Consider the following 26,529-nt stretch of genomic DNA (forward strand, 5'->3'; position numbering starts at 1 on the left):
CCCCCCTTTTCTTATCAGAAAAATGTGCACGTCAGTCTACATTACATCATATGCTGAAATACAAATGATTTTGAATAATAGGCAGAAAATTCCAAAGCAAATGAAACACTTTGCATATTGAAAAATTTTTGTTAGAAATATTGCGCTCAACAAGAAGAAATCAGCAATGCTTCTGAGCACTAATAAGTACAATAATATTTGTGTACTTACCAGGGATGTCAAATTTCTTTCAAAGCAACAAAAAATTATGATAAAAACCATACCAGACGGAAAAGATTTAGTTTCTTCCAACCCGAGTGAAAGAAATAGAAGAGACTTTAAAAAAAATATGAAACATCAAATATTAAAGAAAAAAAATTTCAATTGCAGTCTAGTTTTAATAATACTATTAATTTCCAAACTAATTAATATAAAAAATTTCAACACATGAAAATTTAATATTTTTGTAAACATGAGAAGCAATAATCAAAAAGAAAAATAAGCTTAAAAAATTTCTTCTTCTATTATCCTTCAATATTTAACTTAAATAAGGACAGCAAAACCTAATTTATAATTATATAAACTGCTATAATATAATTTTTTTTAAATACTAAATTAACAAATCACATATACACTACACAAACATAAAAAAAAAAAAAGTATGAATACTCAATTGGAAATTTTTTTTAAGTTTTCACATTAACTTTCACACTTATTAACAAAATTGAGAAAGTACAATAGGATAAAGACAACAATTGATGCATAGAAATAAATGTAAAAAAATACACAATAACCAACATTTTACATTTCGCCAGATGACATAATGAAGAAATAGATACATCTAGTAATGCAAATTATTGTATTTGAAGGCTAAGCCAATAAATGTTCAGCATTTTTTGCAATAATACCAGTCAGCTCATTATAAATTTTAATGTAACTGTTCCTCAACTCTGGTGGAACACTAGCACGGTTGTAGAGCGTGGACGCCAAATCAGCAATGATTTGATTAATGCTTTGGTAAAGCTCAAAACCAATGGGATACTTTAAGAACTTGGAGGTTTCTTTAAATCCAGAGTACCACGTAATGAAATCAGTAGAAGTTTGGGATGAGAAACCCGAGCTGTTGGAGGCACTCTGAGTACCGACGGGAACGACTGTGAGAACAGAAGAAGGCGGTTGCTGGACGGACAACTGCAAATCGTTAAATGCTTTGGAATAAAAAAAATTGTTGTTCTTAAGGTGTTCTTGTTGATGTGCCTTCAGCTCCGAAGGATCAGCAAAAAATTTGGGACAGGCCATGCAGGAGTGTATTTTATGAGATTTCATGTGAAGGTCTAGCGATTTTTGCTTAGGAAATCTCCGTTCACAAATAAAACACACATGACCTTTCGTTTGGCCCCTATTTGGGGAACAAATAGAAACCCTTTTAGAACGGGTCTCTTCTGGATCCGATTCAACACTCGTGAAAGAATCGGCATCGGATTCGACGTCTACTTCATTAAAGTTTGCGTTAGATTCGTCATTAGAGTCACTATCGTCACAGTCTGAAGTTTCACTCAAGAAGTCGACATATTCCTTGTCTTCTTCGTGCTCGGCAGTCGTATGCAACCACAGTTCTTCATCATTACTGAAAGGCTTCCGGCAGAACGAGCAAGCCAGTGTGTGGTTGGTGATGTGTATGATTTGCTTAGCTACTGTAGGAAACACGGCATCGCATCTGAAGCACTGATAAGGTGGCGTGCTCATATGTTCAGATTTATGTTTTCTGAAACCAATACTGTGGAAGAACTTTTTGTTGCAATCTTCGACGGAACACGTATAGATCTTTTCCCCTCGATGTATCTGTTGAACGTGTGCTACAAGCTGAGGTTTTGACAGAAAGCTGATCAGGCAGTGCTTGCATTTGTAGGAATGAATATTTAGGTGACTGCGAAGGTGCCGCCGATAGCTTCCGATTTTCCGAAACTTTTGTTGGCAATTTGGACATTCATGCCCATTAGAAATTATATTTTCAGCTACGACTTTGGTTTTTGTAGTGGTCAATGCGACATTTGTAGAAGAGAAATCCTGAATTAATGCAGAAGTTAATGCTGTAAAGATGAAAACATTTTGTTAATAAAAAAGGACTTTCATGAAACAATTTTTTGTTGTTGTAGTGATTCAAACAAAAAATGCATTTAAATATTACACATATTTTTGGAAATGTTGTACTCATTTGTACTTTGTAAACAGAAATAAACAAATTATTAACCAGAACAATTAAGTATTATTACTATTTTTTACAATCAAAAGAAAAGCAGCAAAAAAAAAAAAAAAAACCTAAAACCTCTTAAAAATTGCAGTTTAACAAATAGGAATCCTTAGAAGCTATGCAACTATACACAGCAGATTTAATTGAATTATAATTTTATTCATGAAAACATAATTTTTTGTATTTTATAGTATTTTCTGCAATGGTAAAATTTTTGCACAATGGTAATAACAATCTAATCAAAACTTTAAGTTAAAAAAAGTACAACAAGAAAAAGCAACTAAAAAATAAATAAATAAAAAAATTTTTAAACAAAAAATTTTATTTCATGAATGGAAATTTATTTAAATAAATTTAAAGAGTAATATCTGATAGAATAAGTTTACTAACATAATTGCTCATAAAAAATGACATAATTCTAAATAATGATGATACACTGAAAAAAAAAAAAAAAAAAAAACGCAAATTGATGATGAAATATTTGTGAACAAATTACTTTTTCATTATAAAAAGTACATAGCTCTTTGTTTAAAAATGAGTTATAAAACAGTTTAGTCGAAAGAAGCAATATTAGATTTTACCAAAAATAAGTTTTATCTCTATTAATAAAATGCAAGTTCAACTAGGTATCAAAGAAAAAAAAAAAAAAAAAAAGAAAGAAAAGAAAATAGAACCTATATAATGATACTTAAATAGCCAGTTAAATGTACTATAAAACCCATAAAAAATATGCAAAGGTGAAATTATATTTAAAAAAAAAAAAAAAAAAGCCATAAAAAGTGTTTTTGAGTAGTAATGATCATACTGATAAAAAATAAGAGTTACAAATTTGTAATAGGAAGAAGAAGTAATTAAACATTTTTGTTAACAAGTGAAGAAAGAATAAATATTTAAAAAACAGAAATAATGCATTATGTTTTTTTTACAGTTGTAATGAATATTCAGCTCCTACTCTGCATTCAGCCTTTTTTCTGAATATTCAGACCTCTGATTGTTCAACCAAATGTTCAAAGTATTTATTTATTTATTTTGGAATTTTGAAAAAAATATTAAATAAAATAATAAAAAATGTTTTTTTTTAACTATACACATAGCTGCCAAATACAAAAAAAAATCCAGTAGATTTTACGAAATAATAATATTAGATGACACCAGTTGCACAATATGCTAAATATTTTACGTATAGGGGAATTGTATAAGATTTTTATTGTCATTAAAATACAAAACTTTTATTACATTAATAACTATAACTGGTCTGCAATATCTTGTATTTTGATTAACATTAAATAACCTTGAATTAGAAATGTTTTCTACTAAGTTCATAATTTTAAATAGCAATATATAAGTAATTTATTACTACTAGTTAAAAGGTTTTAATTAATTTAAAAAGGGAGTTTTGAACTAAAGGAAAGGAAATGCTTTAAACCGATTACAATATTAATGACCCGATTAGTTAAGCATAAATAATACTTATTTAAATAAAGCAAATTATTGTGTAAAAACTGAATTTTTATTAAAACAGTATAATAGGAGAAACTGACAAAACCTAGAACACTACTGATAAATCCAGTAGAGTTGGCAGCTATGTATACATTATTAGAAATAGTTTTTACACACATTAAAGTTCTAAAATTTTAACAGAGCTTGCAAATTTAAGTCCGGGAAGACAAATGGAAAAGTGGATAAAACTAGATTACTTTATACTGAATCACATATTTTTTACTGTTGATATTTTTCAAATTACATTATCAAATTACATTACATTACATTACATTATTACTCTTTTTGCATTTTGCTGTTTCTTATTATTGCATAGCGCCGACCGGCCTGTGTAGGGGGCAGGGAACTGTCCTTGCATCAGAAAGGTCCTGGGTTCGAATCACGGGCAAGGCATGGATGTTTCTTTCTCTCTATCTGTGTTCCATGTCTTTTCTCCTTTGTGTGTGATTATGTGAAGGTGACCTGCCCTATAATCAGGTTGGGGTAGTGCGGCGTGGACGATGCTGCTCCACAGCCATGGCTTTGCCACAGGTGCCCACTGGGTAACGGAAAGAGAGTTAGTAGTTTTCTGAGGCCAATGGACAATAGTTCCAAGTGCCCGTCATTAAAAAAAAAAATTATTGCATAGCATTTTAGCGGAACATTTATGATAAATTTTATTCTTTCACTGTAATTTTTTTCCTGAACGGTAATATAGAAATCTGTGGTTTTCAAGGCTTAAGTTATGTTTTAATAATTAAGAACAGTTTTTTTTCTGTTCCACTTCTTTTTTATTAACTTTTTGATTTTATCAGAATTTTTATTATGATACAGCGTTTTTAATAAACTTTATTCCTTTATTGTCCCTTTCTAAAAATACGACAATGTAAAAAAGTTAAACTGAGATTTTTAGCGTTACATTTTTCTTTTCAAAATTAAGAACGATTTTTGTTTTAGTTTCATTCCAACTTAAAAAAAAAAATTGACATTTTTATTATAACTTGGCAATTAATAGGGTTCCTATTAGTTTTTATTCTATTTTCTTTTGAGAACCATGATCGATTTTAATTATTTTTTCTGTTCTGAACAGAATTGTTAGTTTTTAATTACGTTTTTAATGTTTGTTTTTATTACAATCAAGTTTTTTTTCAGTGTATTTTGGCGATTATGGGGATAGGGTTAGTGAGTAGTTTTTTTCATAGTTTGTGATATTAATGGTAATGTTGCCAATCAAAAGATGGGGATAGGGTTAGTGAGTAGTTTTTTTCATAGTTTGTGATATTAATGGTAATGTTGCCAATCAAAAGATTTTTGAAAAAAATTATAAGAATGGAATACTCTTTAACTTTTAGGTGAGTTTTTACATATTTATTTTCTGGGGTTTTATGTTTTTTGTTAATTTTATGCTGAATGGTAACTAAACTGTAACCTATGATTAAACATCGATTTGCAGTATTTCTTTTTATGGGTTATAAAAATTGTTTGTAATGTTAGACTTACTAAACATTTGTGCAGATATATTACAAAATACTTGCCTAGGAAATGGAAATGATTTAATATTGATCTACAGTATTTTTCATTTTCTTGTTTTTAAAATAAGTGTTGGCTATGATAAATTTGCCGAAAATGTGTGCTGATGCATTTCAAAATTATTGCTTAGAGGTAATGATTCAATATAGATTTGGAATATATTTTATTCATGAACAGAAATTTTGAATTAAAAAATGTCAGTAAAATTGATTACATTTTAATATAATAGATACTGATGTGTTTTAAATTTAAGTGTCAATGCCCGATATACATTTCTAAGGTTAAGTGTCATTGCTTTGGATATCCTACACTGCTGCTTAAAATTGACAGAAACACAAATGAACTTTCGCATCAGTGCAGACTCATAACGAATTAATCGCTTATGGGTTACCATTTGTTATAGGTCTGAAGTTATTTTTGAAATGTGTGTTCTATGTTAAAAAATTATCGAAAGGCAAGTGAACTTTGAATTTAGAGTTACAATATTTTATTCTGTTTTCAGCATGTGATAAGACTGGTGCCTATAAAGATGTGCCAAAACTGGCTTAGGGGGGGGGGGAAATCAGCAACATCAGTTGCTGCTGCATAATAAATCATTCCCAAACAATGTGCAATTTGCAACTTCACAATCATGTTGAGAAATAAAATTTATGTTGAAAAAAAAAGCATTATATTTTTTTATAAATATAGTTCAGGGGGTAAAAGGGAATAAAAGATAAATCAAAATTAAGATAATTATAAATTAAAAAATGCAATTAATTAAAATTAAGTTTACATTGCACTCTGAGTGGTTACTTTTAGATCTACAAAGAAAGCCAAGTATAAGGTAAAACAAAGTAAGTCAATAGCTAGTTTTATATATTCAAAATGAAAGAAATGTATGCTATCACATTAATAATGATAATAAAGTTTTATAAAAATTAAAAGATTAAAAAAAAAAAAAAAAAAATTCAGTGATTCTTGGACAAATTTTATCAAATTTATGCAGCAATGAAAAGGTTGACACTAGTTACAAGAATTGCTTACATGAAGGGGAACAGCCACATTAATTTTTAATCCTATGCACATTTCTAAAAATCTTTGAAGGTTTACCAGGGTACCTAGCCAAATCTCTCAACCAAAAAGTAAAGTACTTTTTAAGCACTCAAAAAATATTTCTAAGCACCACATACATTAACAAAATGCAAAATAACTTTCAAAGACTTTATATGATGATGATAAAATAAGTAGTTTCTGACAAAGAACTCTTTTCCTGACTATGTTAGCGACCATAAAAAGATCGAGAGATTTTCCAGTTTGATTTCAGAGGGCAGAAAATGAAGCCTGAAATTTAGAATATCCTGCAAAAGGCAGCATAGTTGCACATGAGAGTGCAGGAATCTCACCGAAAACAGCTCAGTAGTCCCTCCTAAATAATATTTGTAACAGGACAATTGTGGTTAAATTAATTGTGAAAACGTTGAATAGAATAATGTGAAAACCACGCTTTTACATAATATGCAGCGAAAATCAAGCCGATTTTAGAAACATCCTATGAAAAATGCACCTTTAAGGGATTTTAAAAAAACAAAAATAAGCACCTTTTAGTACTTTTTAAAAATGCTACACACCATGTTTACATACCGTATATTCCGGCGTATAACGCGCACTTTTAATACAAAAAATAACATTGGAATTTACGGGTGCGCGGTATACACCGAATATAAAAGTTATAGATTAAAAAAAATTTAAATATAGAAAAATACTTTTATTTTAAAGAAATAACATACCTTTACCTATATACTTTATTGATTTTCGTTATTACATAAATGGTTCATTATATTCGTATTCCGTTATTTCTTCAGGCACGTCATCACAATCTGTTTCGTCTTCATCATCTGTGTTACCCTCCTCCATAAATAAACAGTCATCCGTCCAGATTATTTGAAATGCTGCATTTTTTGAATGATTTTCTAAACATCTCAGGCTTAATTTCATCCCATGCTTTTAATATCCATTCGCACACTGTTTCCAAACTGTTGTCCTCCTTTCGTAAAGGTTTTCTCGCCCTCCAACATCCAAGTGTTCCACTGTTTTTTTTAAAATTGGCTTTAAATGGTTTGTTTAAGCAGACGTCCAATGGCTGAACTAATGGTGTCTCACCGCCCGGAATAACTGCCATATGGGTTTTACATTCCTTCAACAATTTTTTTGTATTATCTGTAAGGTGGGACCTAAACATGCCCCACACTAAAAGGCTTTCTGGTTTTCTTACGCAACCAGGACGGATTTGCCAGACATTTTTTACTCACAATTTAACACCATTTTCATCCATCCAGCCTTTTTCGTGGACATGAACAAAAATACCTTTTGGAGAATTACATTTGGGAAAAGTTTTTCTCTTAAAAATCTAAATTTTTGTACGCGTTATACGAAGAGTATATCTTAAAATTCAAGAAAAGTAATTAGAAATTACAGGTGCGCGTTATGCGCCGGAATATACGGTACTTTTTGGAAACTCTGTATATGAAAATAACAATACTCACAACCAGTTTTATGACTTTTCACATGTTTTCTATACTCATTCATAGACGTGCACATTTGGGGACATCTGGAACAAACATATTGTTTGTCTTTTCTTTTGAAAAACCTGGATCTATCAGCAGGAGGACATTTTTGGTCAGAATCTAAATAATAAGAATAAAATATTATATTCTTGTTCAAAGAAACTTTTTGTACACTGCATTTGTTAACCAATCGTGTTTAAATTGGGGGTCAACTTATAGATAGTTAACCGAGGGTTAACAAAAACAAGGTTATAAATATTCTTGATATACAGTCACCTTTGTAACTTGACCATTTACTGAGCAATACAATAGCGATCAGTTTAGAAAGATGATCAAGGTCAACTCTGTACAGACAATAAACAAGATTCTAAAAGAATAGCACAATTTAGAAAACTAGCATAACTCTTAATATCGTGGTTCAGACTCAAAAGGAAGAAATTTTTTTCCCTGATTTTTCCTCTCAGATTTACAAAAAATTCTAGATTCTTTTTTCAAAAAAAATTTATATTTAATAAAAATGTCAATTAAAATTGTAACTCAAAGGAAGTATTAATAAATTATTTTTATTTAAAAAAAATAAGATGATAAATTGTCAGAATTGTAAACAGAAAGGGAAATAAGAAAGAGAATTAATTGAGCAAATTTTTTGCAAAAAAGCTATTTTAAAATTTTTTTAAAAACATTGAGCAATTTAAAAAAAAAAAAAATTGGTATGAAGTTGTTGGAATAAAAATAAATAAATAATCTGTGCATAATTGATATTAAATTAACTCAAGAACATTTTTTAAAATAAAAATGCAATAAACAATTAAACCCCAAAATATTAGCATAGATTAAAAATTAATTATGGGAAAGATAAGCATCAATGAGAGTGCAAATGATACCACAGCTCTGGTGAATCAGAATTTTTTTTAGGCAAAGAAATAAATAAACATAGCAGATGATAAAAAAAGTTTTGTTCTTAATAATTAATGCACGATCCAAAGTTATAAAAAAATCTGTTAAAATAAATCATGAAGTGTAAAGTTATAATTATTAACTAAAAGGAATACTAAGCTCTTCAAATATTTATAATATATGCTTACACAAGATTAAAACACAATGCAATACTCTTATCAAAGTAAAGAAAGAACAGAACTTAAGTTATCAATTGTCTTTTTAAACAATATAATTTCTTAATTAACTTTTACACTACTTGTATTTTTTTTTCTTGGTCTAATTATTTTCAAAAACTTAATTTTGATTCAACAAAAAACTATCATTCAATAGTTTTATTTAGATTTATTACAATTAGTAAGTAATAACCTGCTGGTTCGATTGCTGTGCGTTAAGTTTTAAAACAAGAAACATTTAAATAGGAGTTCAATTAATTCCAAATAAAAAATTAATTATGTTGCAGTAAAAAATTGTCTAAAAATTCCGACTGTATATTTTAAGTGTCTAACAATTTTAACGAGTATAGATTATCTTTCTAGATATATAATACGCTGTTAAAGGGGTACCAGATATTTTTTTAAAATTTATTTTAATTAGTTTCGTATGGTTTGCACTTGGTCTGCAAAAAATTTCTTTTCTTTTGTTTTTAAGAAATGATGCATAAGCATATTGAAACAACCAACTGGGTTATAGAAGTTAAAGAACCACATAGTTTATTTGACTTTCATGTATTTCTGTATATATAAAAGAAACAATACACATTATTTACATAATCTATTCAATTTTCACAATCAACAGAGACAGTGCACCAAAATTAAAAAAAAATAATTAGAATTAATAATTAACTATTCATTGAATACAATAATTGGTTTGTTACATCTATAAAAATTTCAGTTATTTTCAGGATTTTTTTATTTTTGGCAATTATTGGCATAAGCATTAAGATTTTAGAAAAATCGAATGCATTTACCTTGTTTATTTCATATACAGTCAGGACAGGCTTTGATTTGTCAAATGAAGAAACAGAAATGGTTTGCAAACAGAAGATTTTACGATACCCTGTTTTGTGAGTTTTGTAACACTAGTCCCATGAAAAACATAAAATCGTGATTCGACTGTATTTTTAATTCAATTGTTGATTCATACATTTTAAAAGCATAAATCCACATTTAATAATACAATAGAAAACTGATTATACGGAATAAATGCGGATCATTGCCACTCCAGATGTCGGAATTTCCGGTTATCTGGAGCGCTAAAAAATGATTTAATATAGCCTAACTCAATTTCTACTTTATTATTGAATAAAAAATATAGTGGAATTTTAGCCGAGCAAAAAATGAAATGATTCGTTTCATCAAATTTTGTTTATGAAATTAAAAAAGAAAAACCAAAAATGGTAAAAATTCCTCTATTCAACCCAGTAATCAACCAGGCAGCAACTGATTTAAGAATTTCTTTGTCTGCTATAGGCAATTGCGCTTTTCCCACGCTTATGTTTGGCTTTCAGGCATTGGGAATTAGACAGACAGCTGTTGGTTTCTCCACCGGGCAAAGAGAGCTGCTTTTGTCATTCAATTCCCGAACTCGTCGCTACATATATTATCCATTTTAAGTGACGTCGGGGGATTTTAGGTTCATGATGCGTCTTGTTAAATTGTGATTTTGCTTGAACATGTTTATTTCAGAGTTCAACTTTTAAAAAAAATTTTTTAAAAAAAAACTAACTAAATATTTTATGAAATAAAAATTCAAATTTTTAATAAATTTGGAGAGAATTAGATAGCGACAAAAGGTTTGAAACTATTTACAAGAGTTGATTAATTTCTCACTTAAAAGTTTTTTAATTGAGAATGATTTTGATGATACCCAGAGAGCATTTGCAATTATCAAGTCTTTTCAGGAGGAAATTTCTCAATCTTTTAGTATTGCTTAAATGCTGCTTACAAAAGAAAGTTGAATAGTGGACAAAAGGATTTTGAACAGCAAGTAATTAAAAACAATGGTTTAAACTGTGGACATTGTCATTGAGTTAAAAGCCTTGGCAAACTTGGATTCAACCTAAAATCATTTTAATATTTTAAAAGTATCTAAGACTTAAAATTTAGTTACCAGAAGTAGATGGGTCCAAGCATTTCATTTTGCGTTGAACTTTACGAACTGAACTTTTGATAGGTGTTGGCAACTTTTGTGTACTGTCTTCTGCATCTATACAGAAAAAGGAATAAATATGGAGTGTCAACAATTAAGGCTAGCACTTGTGAGTGGCTTGTATAAAAAATCATGCAGAATTTTTAAAAAATTTGATTGTAACATAATTACATTATAGGACTATTAAATAGAACAAATAGATATATCAAACTTTTATAGAAAACACAGACAAATAACAATTGAATAAAACATTAAATTTAATTCACAAAACAAAACTACTTTGTCCTTTTAAAAACAGCAGCCATAATTTAACTGTTTATAATTTGTCTGTTTATATTTGACAATACCTGCACAATATTTGCAATAATCAAGTTTTGTTACAGGAAATAAACATTTACTTCCAGGCTATAATTAATAAATTGTAAACACTCTTATTGAAGCTTAAAGCTTATTTCTCAACCTTGTAGTATTTGCTTAAAAAGAAGCTTCTACATTATGGACGAAAGAATTTTAAGCAGTTCACAAAAGGGTTTTGAACAGAATCAGTAGTAAAAATCATGGTCTAAACTGTGTGTATTAACATTGAATTAAAAGCCTTTCCAAACTTGGATTAAACCTAAAATCAATTAAATATTTTTAAATTAAAATTTAGTTACCAGAAGTAGATGGGTGTAAGTATTTCATTTTGCGTTGAGCCTTACGAACTGGACCTTTAATAGGTGTTGACAACTTTTGTGGACTATCTTCTACATCTGAAGTATACAAAAGAATAAATTTAAATAAATATTTTTTTTTTTATCTAAAGGATAAATATAGAGTGTCAACAATTAAGGTTAGCACTTGGGAGCCATTTGCATAAAAAACTATGCAGCAGTATTTTTAAAAAATTGGATTGTAGCATAATTACATTGAAGGACTATTAATTAGTGCAAATAGATGTATGAAACCTTTATAGAAAACACATACAAATAACAATTGTAGGGACAGCAGCCAAAATTTTAAGAAAATAGGATTTTTTTCAAAAATTAGGCGTGTTGAAAAACAAATAAAAATTTCACTTTAAAGTAACTTAATAAATTTTCATAAATATTAATTTTAATCATAAAAAATATCTACTTTCCCAAAGAGCAAATATAAATTGAAAAAACAGTAATTAAAAATAAAATTTCTGAAAAGATTAAACATTCTCTGAGAGTTAAGTAAGACATATTTTACATTTTATCATTTTCATTGAGGCTTTAACAATATAATTATGATATGCATAAGTAATATAACTTGCATAAAAAATATATTTACATAAAATTGAGCTAAGAAAATGTATCAAAAAATTTTTTTTGCCAAGTTTTGCATTTTATGAATAAAATATTCTCATATTAAAAACTTTTATTTTACAAAATTTAAAAATAAATTATTTCTACATAAATTTTTTAATTTTTTAAAAAAGTTATTCTTGCAGTTAAAACAAAACCGCTTTGTCATTAAAAAAGAACAGCCATAATGTAACTGCTTTATAATTTGTCTGTTTATTTTTAAGACCTGCAGAACATATGCAATAATCAAAACTTGTTGCAGGAAATAAATAGTTGCTTCCAGGCTATAATTTATAAATTGTAAATGTTCTTATTATAGCTTAAAGTATAGTTCTCAATCTTTTAGTACTGCTTAAAAGAAGCTTCAAAATTATGAACAAAAGAATTTTGAATAGTTGACAAATTGGTTTTGAACAGTATAAGTATAAAAAATAGTGGTTTAAATTAAGTTTAATTAAAAGCATTAAATTAATAATTAAAATGAAGTTACCAGAAGTAGATGGGTGTAAGTTTTTCATTTTGCGTTGAGCCTTACGAACTGTTCCTTTAATAAATGTTGTCAACTTTTGTGGACTGTCTTCTACATAAAAGGAATATAATTACACAATAAATTTAGCTAAATATATTTTTTTTCATCTAAAGGAATAAATATTAGAGTGTCAACAATAAGGTCAACATTTGTGAGACACCAGTATCAAAAAATATGCAGCAGAATTTGAAAAAAATTAGACTGTAGCATGATTATATTATAGGAGTATTAATTAGTGCAAATAGATGTATCAAACCTTTACAGGAAACACATAAAAATAACAATTGAACATAGCATCAAAACAAAACTACTTTGTCATTAAAAATTTGCAGCAATAATTTAACTGTTTATTATAATTTGTCTGTTTATTTTTGATACCTGCAGAACATTTACAATAATCAAGTCTTGTTGCAGGAAATTTGAAATTATCTGCTTTCATGGACAAAAGAATTTTGAAGAGTTGACAGAGTTTTGAACAGTGTAAGTAGCAAAAACTATGGATAAGGATTTAAACTGTGGATAATGACAATGAGTTAAAAGACTTGCCAAACTTGGATTCAACCTTAAATTATTTACACATTTTAAAAGTATCTAAAAATTAAAATTTAGTTACCAGAAGTAGATGGGTCTAAGCATTTCAATTTGCGTTGAACCTTACGAACTGTACTTTTAGCAGGTTTTTTCAACTTTTGTGGACTGCCTTCTGTATCTAAAGTACACAATATGATTACAATTACATTTAGCTCAATAATTTCTTTCGTTTTCCTTTAAATGAATATATATAGGGTGTCAACAATTAAGGTTAGCATTTGTGAGCCGCCTATATCAAAAACTATGCAGCACAATTTTTAAAAATTCGGATTGTAGCATATTTACAACGTAGGACTATCGATTAGTGCAAAAAATTAATTACCGAAAACATCAGTAGTAGATGTATCATGCCTTTATAGAAAACACATACAAATAACAATTGAATAATATATCAAAGTCAACAATTTTCATTTACAAAACAAGTATATTATGATGTTCACCAGTGTCTTTTACAATTTGAAGGCATGAAATCAGATGTTCAATCCCTGAAAGTAGTGTATGCTTTTTTACAGTTCAAACATCATTTTATTATTAGATTAAGTCTATCAGATATGTATAATATACACGAATGCAGTTCACGGAAAATTTGTCCCCATAGCGGAATTTTTTTTAGCATTAAAGAAAGAAAAAATAATGATAACACAACCTCTCATTTACCGCAGTATTGCAATAGACCTTCAAGCATACTAGCTTTTGGTATCAATGATGAATTTTTTTCCGTTGTTCAATTTAATAATAGTAAAATAAAAAAATTCACAGTTTAAAGGAAAGTTAATCTTTTTTGAATTCCCGAGGAAAAAAAAATTAGTTTTTACCCTTTTCCTACCTATGCAAACACGATGCAAAATAACATTCACACGATTTAAAATTACACAGCGTGATTCATATTCACGCAATTTAAAATCCACTATTAGTATTTACATTCAAGTAAAAATCCTGTATTGATATCTTTACTACTCTTACATTGAATTGATAACTTTCTGATGCGCTTTATGTATGCCGATTTCATTGTAAATCTAAATGATTTTTTGATTTCTCGTTTAAAGGCAGTTATTGCTACTTTTTTCCATGTGCTTTTAATATATATATATATATAGATAGATATTAAATAAAAATCACAATAAAATAATTTATTTTATTGCGTTCAGAAGCTACTGGGGTATGCAAATCAACAGTTGGCGGGCCACAGGTTGGGTAGTGCATCCCTAGATCACAGAGTCAAGAATATCAATGAAAATAAATTTTTAAAATATATTAAAAATTTAACCTGAGATTGAATTTGCTGCAAGCTGGCAATGACTTATGTGTACATTACAACCTCTAAGAGTCTTAAAAACTTTTTGGCACTTCAGACACTTGTAAGCAGCTTTATTCGAGTCAGTTAGGATGACATCTACGGCTTTAATGTCATCATCACTTCTTGCATCAATTTCCACTTCCAAAGCAGGGTCTTAAAAAAATGTTATTAAAGATAATTCAATACAAATTATATTTTTCAAATTGGTCTAAAATTAATAAATTAAAAATAACTTGTTACAATGAACAGATGAAACATGAAATGCTATCCAAAATAACTCTCTATTATGTCTCTTAATCTTTAAAATGCAATTTCAACTTCCAATAATGTAAGAAGCTGTCCAAGCTTATACACATTATTTTTAGGGATAACTAACTGAATACCCGTTATTCACACGGGGTGAAAAAGCATAAAAATAAGAAAAGAATTAATAAATCAGTACTGAGAATCTTTCCTCCATGAGCTCTTGCTTTTTAGAACATAGCTTTTTTTATTTTATTTCAGTTAATACACATTATCAATATTAATTGAGCATTAGTGTCGATAATAATATGCAGATTTTTTACTGTTACCCAAATGAGAATAAGTATCTTTTATTTGTGCTTTTTAGTTCAGAAATTATTTTTTTATTTCAACTAATACATATTACCAACATTAATTAAGCATCATCGTCCTCCATTCAAATTAATACCTTTACTCCATTACTTTTGCTTTCTAGTACCTAGCTAATTTCTTTTATTTCAGTATGCATATATTATCTTAATTAAGCATCTTAGGCAAAATTAAGTCCCATTGGCTTCGATTTTTAATGTTTCTCCTAAACGAATTAGCACCACTTCCCCATTAACATTGCTGTCGAGAATTCCCACTATAACTGTCTTCTGCGCATGTTGTTTTGGTGCGCCCACAGTTGATGTTAATATCTCGATCTGAGAACAAGCATGTTTAGCTCCGTACGATAATTAGATGTTTAATTGTTTATCTTCTTTTGTTTGTTATATTTCGTTATTAAAGTGATTGTCTATAAACATGTTAGAGTCTTTTATGACTGAGCAATTGATATTTATTACCCTCCAAAATGTGGCAGTCCTGGAGAACGGGGTAAGTAGCACTTACCTTAATTAATATAGAAATAGTTTTCTTCAGTTTTTGCTTAAAAATTGACATTTGGCGCCCGAACAGGGACTGCCATTAAACGGTAATAAACTATTATTGACATTTATTGACTTTTACCTGATAACGAAATGTTGCATGTTTGAAATAAGACATTAAACACCAATGTAAAGAAATTAAGATTAGCAATTAAGAATAACTATAAATTGACTCACACTTATAACAGAATGTCTGAAGAAGAATTGAATAAATTGAAACGGAAACGCGGCTTTGTAAGAGCTTCGGTGACAAAGATGATTACTAAAATCGAAACTGACATTCTAAAACCGGACATAAGTGTGGAAGATCTCGAAGAATCACTTGAACTTTTTGGTGAAAAAAGCGAGGAATTAAAAACTATTGATTCTCAGATTGAGAGCTTAATCAAAATCGAGGATATGGAAGAGGAATTTAACTGTATAGAAGAGTACAAAGAAAAAATAACTAAAACAAAATTTAGAACATTAAGATTTATTAAGAATTTAAACAAAGAACTTGATTTAAATAATTCCTTTCAAGAAGCTAATATTTCTCTAAATAGTCCCAATCAGAGTGACATTCAAACCATTGAAAGGGAACGCATTAAGTTACCTAAATTAACTATTCCTAAGTACTACGGAGAAATTTCTGAATGGTTAAATTTTTGGAATTGTTTCAATTTGTCAATTAATGAGAATAAGAACCTCAGTAAACTTGATAAATTCATTTATTTGAGATCATTTTTAGGAGGTCCTGCGTTTAATGTGATTGATGGTTTAGAATTAACCGCGGAACATTATGATCACGCTATTGATTTATTAAAGCAACAATTTGGCGATACAAATATTTTGATTAATGTACACATTGAAAACCTACTCCATACATGCCCATTAAAAAACTCTAATGACGTAAAAAACTTCAGGAACATTTTTAATCACATGCAAAAGAATATCAGAAGCTTAGAAAGTTTATCTGTTAAAAAAGATAGCTATTCGAACATTCTAGTTCCCATTTTAACCAAATTGTTGCCCCGTGATCTACTACTAGAATTCAACAAAAGAACGAAAAATCCTCTTGTTTCTGAAATTGATGAGCTAATCGATTTTTTATCATCTCAATTAAAAGCCAGAGAAATGACTTTCTTAAATATGAATACTTCTGTTTCGGAAATCAAAACACATGTTAGAATGAATCATCACATTACTGAGAAGGAGTGTAGGCGCCAGCCATCGGCTTCTGCATTAATTAATGAGTGTTTTGAAGATCGGAAGAATGAGAAAGAGACTTGTCTATTTTGTAAATCTCATAAACATTACTCGGCTTCTTGCACGAATAATAATTTGAGTTTGGAAGAAAAAATAGACATTTGTAAGCGGTCTGGCTCTTGTTTCCGATGCTTAAATGATAAAATAAAAAAAATACACCTTTCCTCTACTTGTAAGGCTATCGTTAAATGTGAGATATGTTCAGGCAGACACGTTAGTATAATGTGTATGGGGAAAAGAAAAATAAATTCGATAGAAACAGGGGGGAAGGGGAATAATTCTGATCTTTCCCAAATGAAACCTGATACGGACTGTGCTTTAAGTAACTCTTCAAGTAGAGAAAAAATAATGTTGCAAACTCTCATTGTAAGTGTTTCGGGAGGTAAACAAAAACATTTGATTAGGGTGATTATTGATACTGGATCTTCTTGTAGTTATATATCGGAATTTGCAGCGCGTAAGTTAAAATGAAAGAGTCTTGGGCAGGAAACAGTTGTGCATGGATTGTTCGCGGGGTTAAAGAAAAAAGAATCACATAAAAATTACACGATTAATTTAAGTAATGTGGACAATAGTTTTACTTATACATTAAATGTACTGGAACAAAAGACAATTTGTACCCCGATTCCAAAATTGGACAATAGGGAAATTATGAAGGAATTAAAAGGGCACGGAATTTATCCTAGCGACGTAACCGTGAATGAAACTTTATGTTTATTTGATAGGAATGCTAATGAAATTCACGGATTAATAGGTGCGGATTATGCTGGAGATTTATTTACTGGAGAAATTAAAAATATAACGAATGGCCTTGTCGCGATGAATACGCATTTCGGTTGGACCTTAATGGGAAGAACTGGAGAAAGTCCTATAACGAATGAAGTGCTTTTATCACTTCATGTTACTGACTTAAATATTTGTGACTTATGGTCACTTGATTCTCTGGGAATTGCGGAACCGAATATTTCTCAAACGAGATCAGAAATTGAGGAAGCCGCGAAAGATCATTTTGTTCGGTCGTTAAGAAGGGATGGAGAAGGTAGGTATGAAGTGTCACTCCCATGGTTGGAGGTTCATCCTGAATTACCGGGCAATCGAAACCTTGCCGAAAAGCGGTTAAAGTCTTGCGTAAAGGCGTTACAAAAACGAAACTGTTTACATGAATATGAAAACGTCTTCAGAGATTGGGTAGCCGAAAAAATTATTGAACCCGTTGATTCAGAGGAACTGACAAAAGATAAAGGTCATTATTTACCGCATAGACCAGTATTTAAAGAGAACTCCACAACTAAAATCCGACCGGTTTTTGATGCGTCTGCTAAGGAAAGAAATTCTGTGTCGCTGAACGATTGCGTTGAGAAAGGGCCGAATAATTTAGAACTGATCCCCAAACTCATTAACAGATTTCGTCAGGGGAAATTTGGGGTAATATCGGACATTCGTCGAGCTTTCCAACAAATAAACGTTGCTCCCTCAGATAAGAAATTTCTGCGGTTCCTATGGTGGGAGGGAGGTGATCCAGGGAAACTTATTTTTTATTCACATTGCCGTGTAGTTTTCGGCGTAAATGCAAGCCCATTTTTACTCGCCGCGACTATAAATTATCATTTAGAGAATGTAGATGAAACCAAGAGAGACATAGCTTTAAAACTTAAAGATTCTATGTATGTAGACAATTGTGTTGCAAGTGTGAACACTATTGAAGAGTTAAATTCTTTCATTACGGTGTCTAAAGAATTAATGGCATCAGCACAATTTGACCTAAGGGATTGGAAACATAATCGGCCAGATAGTGATGAGATAACCTCAATTTTGAACTTGTCTGGAGATAACTATAAAGAAATCGTTTCAGTATTGGGCCTTAAATGGAATTTATATAGTGATACTTTATCTTGTGAGATAAATGAGGAAAATGAACCCATTCCGAGTAAACGAAATGTATTATCTATGTTAAGCCGAATTTTTGACCCTATTGGGTTTACAAGTCCTGTCACACTAGTTCCTAAATTAATCTTGCAGGAATGTTGGAAGGAGAAAATTAATTGGGATACAGGACTTCCGGATAATCTGAGGAATAAATTTCTAAAGTGGGCTAATGAATTAAAATATCTGAAAGAAATAGAAATCCCTAGAAAAACACCTGATCTAGATGAAAATTCTACTCTGCATGTCTTCGTAGACGCGAGCAAATCGGCTTAAGCGGCTTCAATTTTTATTAGAAATGTTAAAGGGGGAATAGTTAACTGTCAACTCTTACAGGCTAAATCCAAGGTAGCACCCCTAAAATCGATAACAATTCCTAGATTAGAAATTCTCGCGTGTACCATTGGAGCCAGGCTCGCTTACACTGTAAGAGATGATTTGAATATGAAGAATGTGCAAACCTTTTTCTACACTGACTCAATGAACGCTTTATACTGGATTAAAAAGCAAGATAACTGGGCCACTTTTGTTGCTAACAGAGTCAATGAAATTCGAAAACTTACGGATCCGGAGGCTTGGCGACATATTCAAGGAAAGTATATTCCCGCAGATTTGCCCTCACGGGGATGTAATTCTAAAGATTTATTGAAATCCCATTGGTGGGAGGGCCCCCAATGGTTAAAACTGCCATTCGAGAATTGGCCAGCTAGTGAACTTTCTCCGGATATTGAAGTAGTTCTTTCAGAAAGAAAACGAACTATATCCTCAGCCACAAATTTAACAACTGATACCTTTGAAATCTTCCAAAATGTGTCTTCCTTCAATAAAATTGTGAGAATCATGGCTTACGTCATCCGATTTTATAAAAATACTCTAAGAAATCATAGTGATAGAAAGAAGGGAAAATTGGAGGTAGAAGAGATCGAAGCATCTGAGAAGTTCGTTTTGAAAGAAATTCAAAGAGAATCTTTTAATGGAAAGATAAATTTTCGAACTGTGAAAGACAGCGATGGTCTCTTACGAGTTGAGACAAGAATAACATCGAGAAAAGACTTAGAAACTTTTAGATTCCCTATATTATTGCCTAGCAAGCATGATTTGGTGGAAAAATTAATAATGGACAAACATATTGAACTGAAACATGCCGGTGTTCAAACTTTGATGTCTCACTTCAGAGAGTCGTTTTGGATTATTAAAACCAGAAAGACAATTCGAAGCGCCGTAAGAAATTGCGTCAAGTGCAAAAGATTCTCGGTTAAACCATTGGAAGCCGTAAGCATTCCACTCCCAGAAGATCGAGTCAGAGACGCAGCTATTTTTGAAATTATAGGTGTCGACCTGTGCGGACCTCTGCTTTTAAAAGGAGATAGAAAATGCTGGGTGGTACTCTTCACTTGTGCCATCTACCGAGCGGTGCACCTCGAAGTAGTATCGTCCCTGTCAACAGATTGTTTCATCTTGGCCCTTCGCCGATTTATTGCTCGCAGAGGACACCCATCCACTGTATACTCTGACAATGGGACAAATCTTGTGGGAACGGCAAATCTTTTGAAGAACATTAATTGGAACGAAATTGAAGACTTTGCTTCAAGGAAACGAATTTCATGGAAATTTAATCCTCCCTCTGCCCCTTGGTGGGGAGGCTTCTTCGAAAGATTAATAGGAGTTTTGAAAGGCATCCTGAGAAAGGTTCTAGGACGAGCTTGTTTGAATGAAGAAGAGTTAGCTACAGTATTATGCGACGCGGAAAGTTTAATTAATTCCCGTCCTATAACGTATCTTTCAGAAGATCCCGAAGATTTGTCAGCGCTCACGCCATCCATGTTTCTACAGGAAATTAAAGAAATTGGTGTTCCTGAACTTGACCTAATTGATTAAAAAAAAATTGAACAAAAGATATTCTTATCGGTTAAAATTGCGTCAAGATCTGCGAAACCGATTCAGAATTGAATATCTAGGTTTGCTTAAAGATAATTCTAAAATTAAAAGGGAGTCGTCTATCAAAGAAGGAGATCTTGTGCTAATCGGAGATTCCAACCATAAGAGAATACTCTGGCCATTGGCCAAAGTTGAAAGGACTTATCCAGGAAAGGATGGGAGAATCCGTTTAGTGGAACTTAAGACCCAATCTGGGAAACTATTAAGACCTATACAAAGACTTTTTCCGCTGGAAGTGTAACTATTTTGCTAATAATTTTATTTGTTTAGTTTTTTTCAGATGGACCATATAGACTAAGAATTCTGTTTTGATTCGAAAATATTTCTTCGAATCCAAAGGTGGGAGATTGTCGAGAATTCCCACTATAACTGTCTTCTGCGCATGTTGTTTTGGTGCGCCCACAGCGCCACCAGTTGATGTTAATATCTCGATCTGAGAACAAGCATGTTTAGCTCCGTACGATAATTAGATGTTTAATTGTTTATCTTCTTTTGTTTGTTATATTTCGTTATTAAAGTGATTGTCTATAAACATGTTAGAGTCTTTTATGACTGAGCAATTGATATTTATTACCCTCCAAAATGTGGCAGTCCTGGAGAACGGGGTAAGTAGCACTTACCTTAATTAATATAGAAATAGTTTTCTTCAGTTTTTGCTTAAAAATTGACAATTGCCTTTGAATACATAAATATTTTTTTTTCTATTCACAGTTGGTTATAAATAAGTAATCTTTTAGAAACATGCTTAAAAGATAATACAAATGAAATAGAAGAGCATGGTATAAGACAAAGTATAAATTTGGTGACGCAGACCACGGGAACTATCAGGTAATGTTTATTGAATTTATATGACATAGAGAATATAAGATAAAATACACATATATGCACATACATATATGTGCAAGAAACTATTTTTTGATCAAATAGAGCTATAAGCCAGCAATTATCACTGATGTTATCTTTAAAATTGAATCGTTAAATTTAAAACAAAGGCCAATGCTTAACCAATCAGAAAAATCCATTTCGTTTTTCGCCTATTCCGCTCGAACGGTGTGTCATAGAATGTTCTAATGTCAACAGTGACCTTCCTCATGCTTTGAACTATGTTAGTGCCGTTGTCGAGTTTCGCTATAGTCCATTCCACCTTAAGTTGGCACTGGAGAGAAAGGTAGGAAATGTAATACTCCGCCTTTGAAAAGTAGTTCTTCGCTATTTTGGAATTAATTGCAGCTTAAATGCGCGTACAAATATAAATAAATGTTGCATAGTAAGAAAAGTATATCTTGAAACATTCATTAGAAGTTTTTCATGTTTAAATGTATTTAACTTATAAATACCTTCTCAGTAAAGCGAATATACAAAGAAAAAGGAGGTGTTTTAGTTTGGCGCTGAATTAGTTTTCGAGGACAAGGAATTGGCTCATTGGCTATGTTTCTACACTGGTCAGTCAGCTTTTCCATTTGCCTTGGCTTTGCTTAAGTGTCGTATCGCTTGTGCAGTTCTTATTTCGTTTTTTTTTTTTTTGTATTTGATTATTTAATTTTCTAAATATTAACCTCATCTGTACAATATTTAATGAAAAGTTTTTTCCCCTCAGAATAAATGAAAAAAAAAACACACACCCCAATAGACAGGTGAATATTATTAAACTGATGGCAGTTGAGCATATTTGCTATGTAGCTAATTCAACATGTGATTTTATTATTATTTTTTTACGACAAAAGAAAAAATTGTTTTCGCTTTGATCGATCTCTGTAAAGATTCAAATTTTGCGTCTTTTGCGCCATGTTTAGTTCTGAAAAACAATTCGCTTTTCATAGGAACTTAAATAATGTAAAAATTTAAGATTTTTAGTTTGTTCAATTAAAGGGACTTTTAAATATTATCTGAAATACAATTTCCATAATAGAAGTGTTAATCCGTTACTTATAAACTAATGAAATGTATAGGAATTGAAATAATTTAAAAAAAGACGCAAAATTTGAATCATTAATTTTTTTTAAACATCGAAAGGTTAATTTAAACCAATCAAAATTTTAATAATTATTTTTGAAATACAAAGCCCAAAAAGCTGAGAAATCCTTTCCCTTATGTAGAAAATATTAAGATATTTCAGTATCTGACAAAATATTTCGAGGCTAACTAATTCTACTGTACTTAAATAACAAATTATACGGGTTTTTCTCTTAAGCCTCCTTTCACCTGTAAAGATCCTGAAAAGTAAAGGAAAGTTCTGATATTTCAAAATATGTATTTTCTTTTGAAGAAATGCGCCCACCCATCCAAGTAGAATTTCGCCTGATGAGAAATTGTGGATTGAATTCAATTCAGGGCTACCCCAAATAGAGTTTGCAGAAGGAACTGTCAACTGTTAAAATATTAAATGAATAACATGATAACCACCAGGATAGGTGGTTATCATGTTATTCAAAGAGTTCCTGTTGAGTCTAAGAGGGTGGGATATGGCAGCTGAAAACATGGGGGGGGACAAACAGTACGCCCCCCATATGGATAATACTAATTATTTTTTTCAGGTAAGTTCTTTTGTCTCTTAGAAGCAAATATATTTCAGATAAAAAAAATTTTATAGTAAAAAAAAAACTTTTCTGAAAATTTTTTTTAAATTTTTTATTTATAAAAAAAAAGAACAGTAAATATTAAAAAAAAACATAGGTATGATATTTTTCATGATCAATGATTTCCTGCCTATGTTGACTTTTTCTTCCCCAACAAAACACCAATGAGGGATAAATTAATGTACATTAATCTACAAAAAATAAGCATATAAAAATAAATATTTAAAACGAAGTATTTATGCGCATCTATGCATTTCGTTTTTTTTTACTTAGATTTCAGCAAAATATAATCTTTTTAAATATATATTTTTTTGTTTAAAATTAGTTTCGTTTAATTAAAAAATTATAATAAGAAAAAAAAACAGTAAGTATTATAAAACATAAGTATGATCTTTTTCATGATCAATAATTTCCAGCCTATGTTGACTTTTCCTTCCCCAACAAATCACCAATGTGGGATAAATTAATGTACATTAATCTACAAAAAATAAGAATAAGAATATAAAAATAAATATTTAAAGCAAAGTACTTTTGCGCATCTATGCATTTCTTTTTCTTTAACTTAGATTTCAACAAAAAAGAATATTTTTAAATATATATTTTTTTTTCTGTTTAAAATTAGTTTCGTTTAGTTAAAAAATCATAATAAGAAAATCTGCTTTTTAAATACTAATTAAGAAATCAGCTTACAACTAGTATCTTAAAATAATAATTATGAGAAATGCTCTAAAAAATCGTGCTCTTTTCCGTATTCTGTACAAAATTTTAGTACGATTCTTGGTTTTTTTAAAAAAAAAATCGGCGTTTTGCTTTCTTTAACGCCAATACTGGCCACTTTCTCTCCCTTTGTTGCTACCTCATCCCCGTACTGACTTAAAGAGTAACCCAGTTTCCATGTAATCCGGTCTACCTACCTTTCTCTCCAGTGCCAACTTAAGGTGGAATGGACTATAGTAGGGGCAGTTCAGATGTATTAACTTTTTGTTCGAAGCTCTCGTGCTTATTGTTTTTTGTAATTTAACATGCTTCGATAACTATTTTATGATTAGTTGTAACCATATTTTGATAATTGCTTATGGTTAATGGTAACCATATTTTGGTACATAATGATTCACTCGGAATCATAAAATTAACTGATTTCACTATTGTTATTTTGTTTACAATAAAAACTGTTATTGTTATGGACTATTGATTTACTTGACCTATGGATACTTTGTTGTTAAAGTAGGTTGACCCTACACTATTTGTATGTTAAATTTCACAGCTTTCGGTCGGATGGTTTAGGAGTCTGTAAAGGACACACACACCCACAGACATATTTTGGATCACAAAATTCTGTTATTGTTTACAAAATATTGTTTCACTTGGTTAAGAATTTTGAAATTTGGCTAATACTTTTGATATTTGGCTAAATAACTGGCCAATAATTTGAAGTCCATTGTGCGGGCACTGCAAGTACAAAATTATTAGAAGTCAATTATCAAAAATAATAGTAAATCAATTAATAAAAGAAATAGAATGTAAAAAATAATAAATGTGGCTAACCATATTTCAAGACACATGTGTGAGCATCTAAGGCAGCTTTGCTTTTAAACTCCACCAAGCAATCCGCACAAGTAGAACGGTCCTAAAAGTTGAAGATGCATAAATAAATATAACCTGCCTTAACTAGTTAGGATTCGTTCACAAATACATGATGTGAAGTGGAAACAAAATTTTCAGTCAAAAAAATAAAAAAAGATAATACAAATAAATAGGGTTTATTTCAGACTGAGCAATGAAATTATTACATTAAAACGGTAGAAAAAACTGTTCATTATGCTTATTTGTACTATTTGTTAGATGTGTGTAGCATAAAAAACACATAGTTTTCAACATGTTAAAAACAAAAATAGAAATATGCCAAGTCTATCAGCGGTACTTTTGACACAAAGTGAGCTGTTGTGCAAAAAATTTTAAAAAATAATTATTTATAGACTTACCTTTGAAGGCATAGAATATTTGGATATCTTTCTCACTGATCTTGATGTCATGTCATTTAATCCTGTAAAATTGTCAATTGCAAGATCATCCCTTAAATAAAATTCAAAATTTATATATTTAATTCTCATACCATAATTATTATCCTTGATTACTTATTTTAAATATCTGCATTAATCACTGTCAAATTTTTCTGAATTAATATCATTTGCACTTAACTATGACCAATAGTTATACTACAGCTTTGGAGTAAGAAGACAGCCTGAAGAAACTGCCGAGCAGTCTTAAATAAAATGAAATACTTTTTGCAAATACAAAATGTAAAAAAAGTTTTCTGCACACTTTACATCAACTCTTGTAACTAGTGTCAACCCTTTCGACATCTCCTAATTTTGGCGAAGTGTAAATGAAAATCACGGATTTTTTTTAAAAAAATGTTTCAATCTTTATAAAACTATATTGATTCAATTCACAGGGAAGAGTTTGGTAAAAAACTGAAAATTGTAATCCAAATATATTTTGCGCAAAAAACGCTTTATAAATAATTGAAAAAATACTTGAAATTTGAGAGAGAAAAGAGTATGTAGGAAGCAATTATCCACATCCCCCATAATTCTTTATACGTTCGCTGAACAAAACAAACAGAAAATTTACATTTCCATAGAAAAGGGAAAAACAAAAGCGGAGATTTAATTATAACGAATTTTCCAGTTAGCTGGAAAAATAATATGCACGATTAATAGATTCGATTAGTTACATTATTCTACGGGCAAGTTTAATCTATTGCAATACAAATACATTTTAAAAACAAAATAGCATAAGATTTTTAGAGCACATTGGTTTTGAATATACAAAAAATATGCATATGACTTCTGAAAAAATTACATGGTTTCCAAGAAACAAATAAATTTTAAGCTTTCTTATACAACAACTAAAAAAATTTACCATCTTAAAACTTATGGAGCAATTAGATAATACATTACCTGATAAATACACTTCAATGAAACAATTTCGATTTTCATGAAAATATTAATATTTGTATAAAGTTTGAAGACTTGAAACATGCCTTTAGCTTGCATTGTAAAAATTATTATGTAGTGAACTTCTTACTTTTACG

The 26,529-nt window shown here is 30.1% G+C and overlaps 1 protein-coding gene across 10 annotated transcripts; it reads right to left on the reverse strand.

Annotated features, from left to right (window-relative positions):
• LOC107455015 (uncharacterized) lies at positions 1 to 26,520 on the reverse strand. Of its 10 annotated transcripts, none has more exons than XM_043043410.3 (10): positions 26,396 to 26,520; positions 25,415 to 25,476; positions 24,978 to 25,059; positions 14,570 to 14,752; positions 13,325 to 13,420; positions 12,673 to 12,762; positions 11,529 to 11,624; positions 10,834 to 10,929; positions 7,765 to 7,905; positions 1 to 2,069 (listed from the first exon to the last, which is right to left on the reverse strand). In XM_043043410.3, the coding sequence occupies exons 2-10, from the start codon at positions 25,463 to 25,465 to the stop codon at positions 850 to 852; spliced, it is 2,055 nt and encodes a 684-aa protein (XP_042899344.2). In that variant the 5' UTR covers positions 25,466 to 25,476; positions 26,396 to 26,520; the 3' UTR covers positions 1 to 849. The 10 variants fall into 10 exon arrangements, with proteins under 10 accessions (XP_042899344.2, XP_042899338.2, XP_042899345.2 ...); XM_043043404.3 differs by having other exon boundaries at positions 25,415 to 25,505; positions 26,396 to 26,500; XM_043043411.3 differs by having other exon boundaries at positions 25,415 to 25,505; positions 26,358 to 26,469.
• Between the last annotated feature and the right edge of the window lie 9 nt (positions 26,521 to 26,529).

This window comes from Parasteatoda tepidariorum, chromosome 9 (genome assembly GCF_982258835.1).
Source record: "Parasteatoda tepidariorum strain Cologne lab strain chromosome 9, Ptep-v5.0, whole genome shotgun sequence".
Taxonomy (NCBI): Eukaryota; Metazoa; Arthropoda; class Arachnida; order Araneae; family Theridiidae; genus Parasteatoda; species Parasteatoda tepidariorum.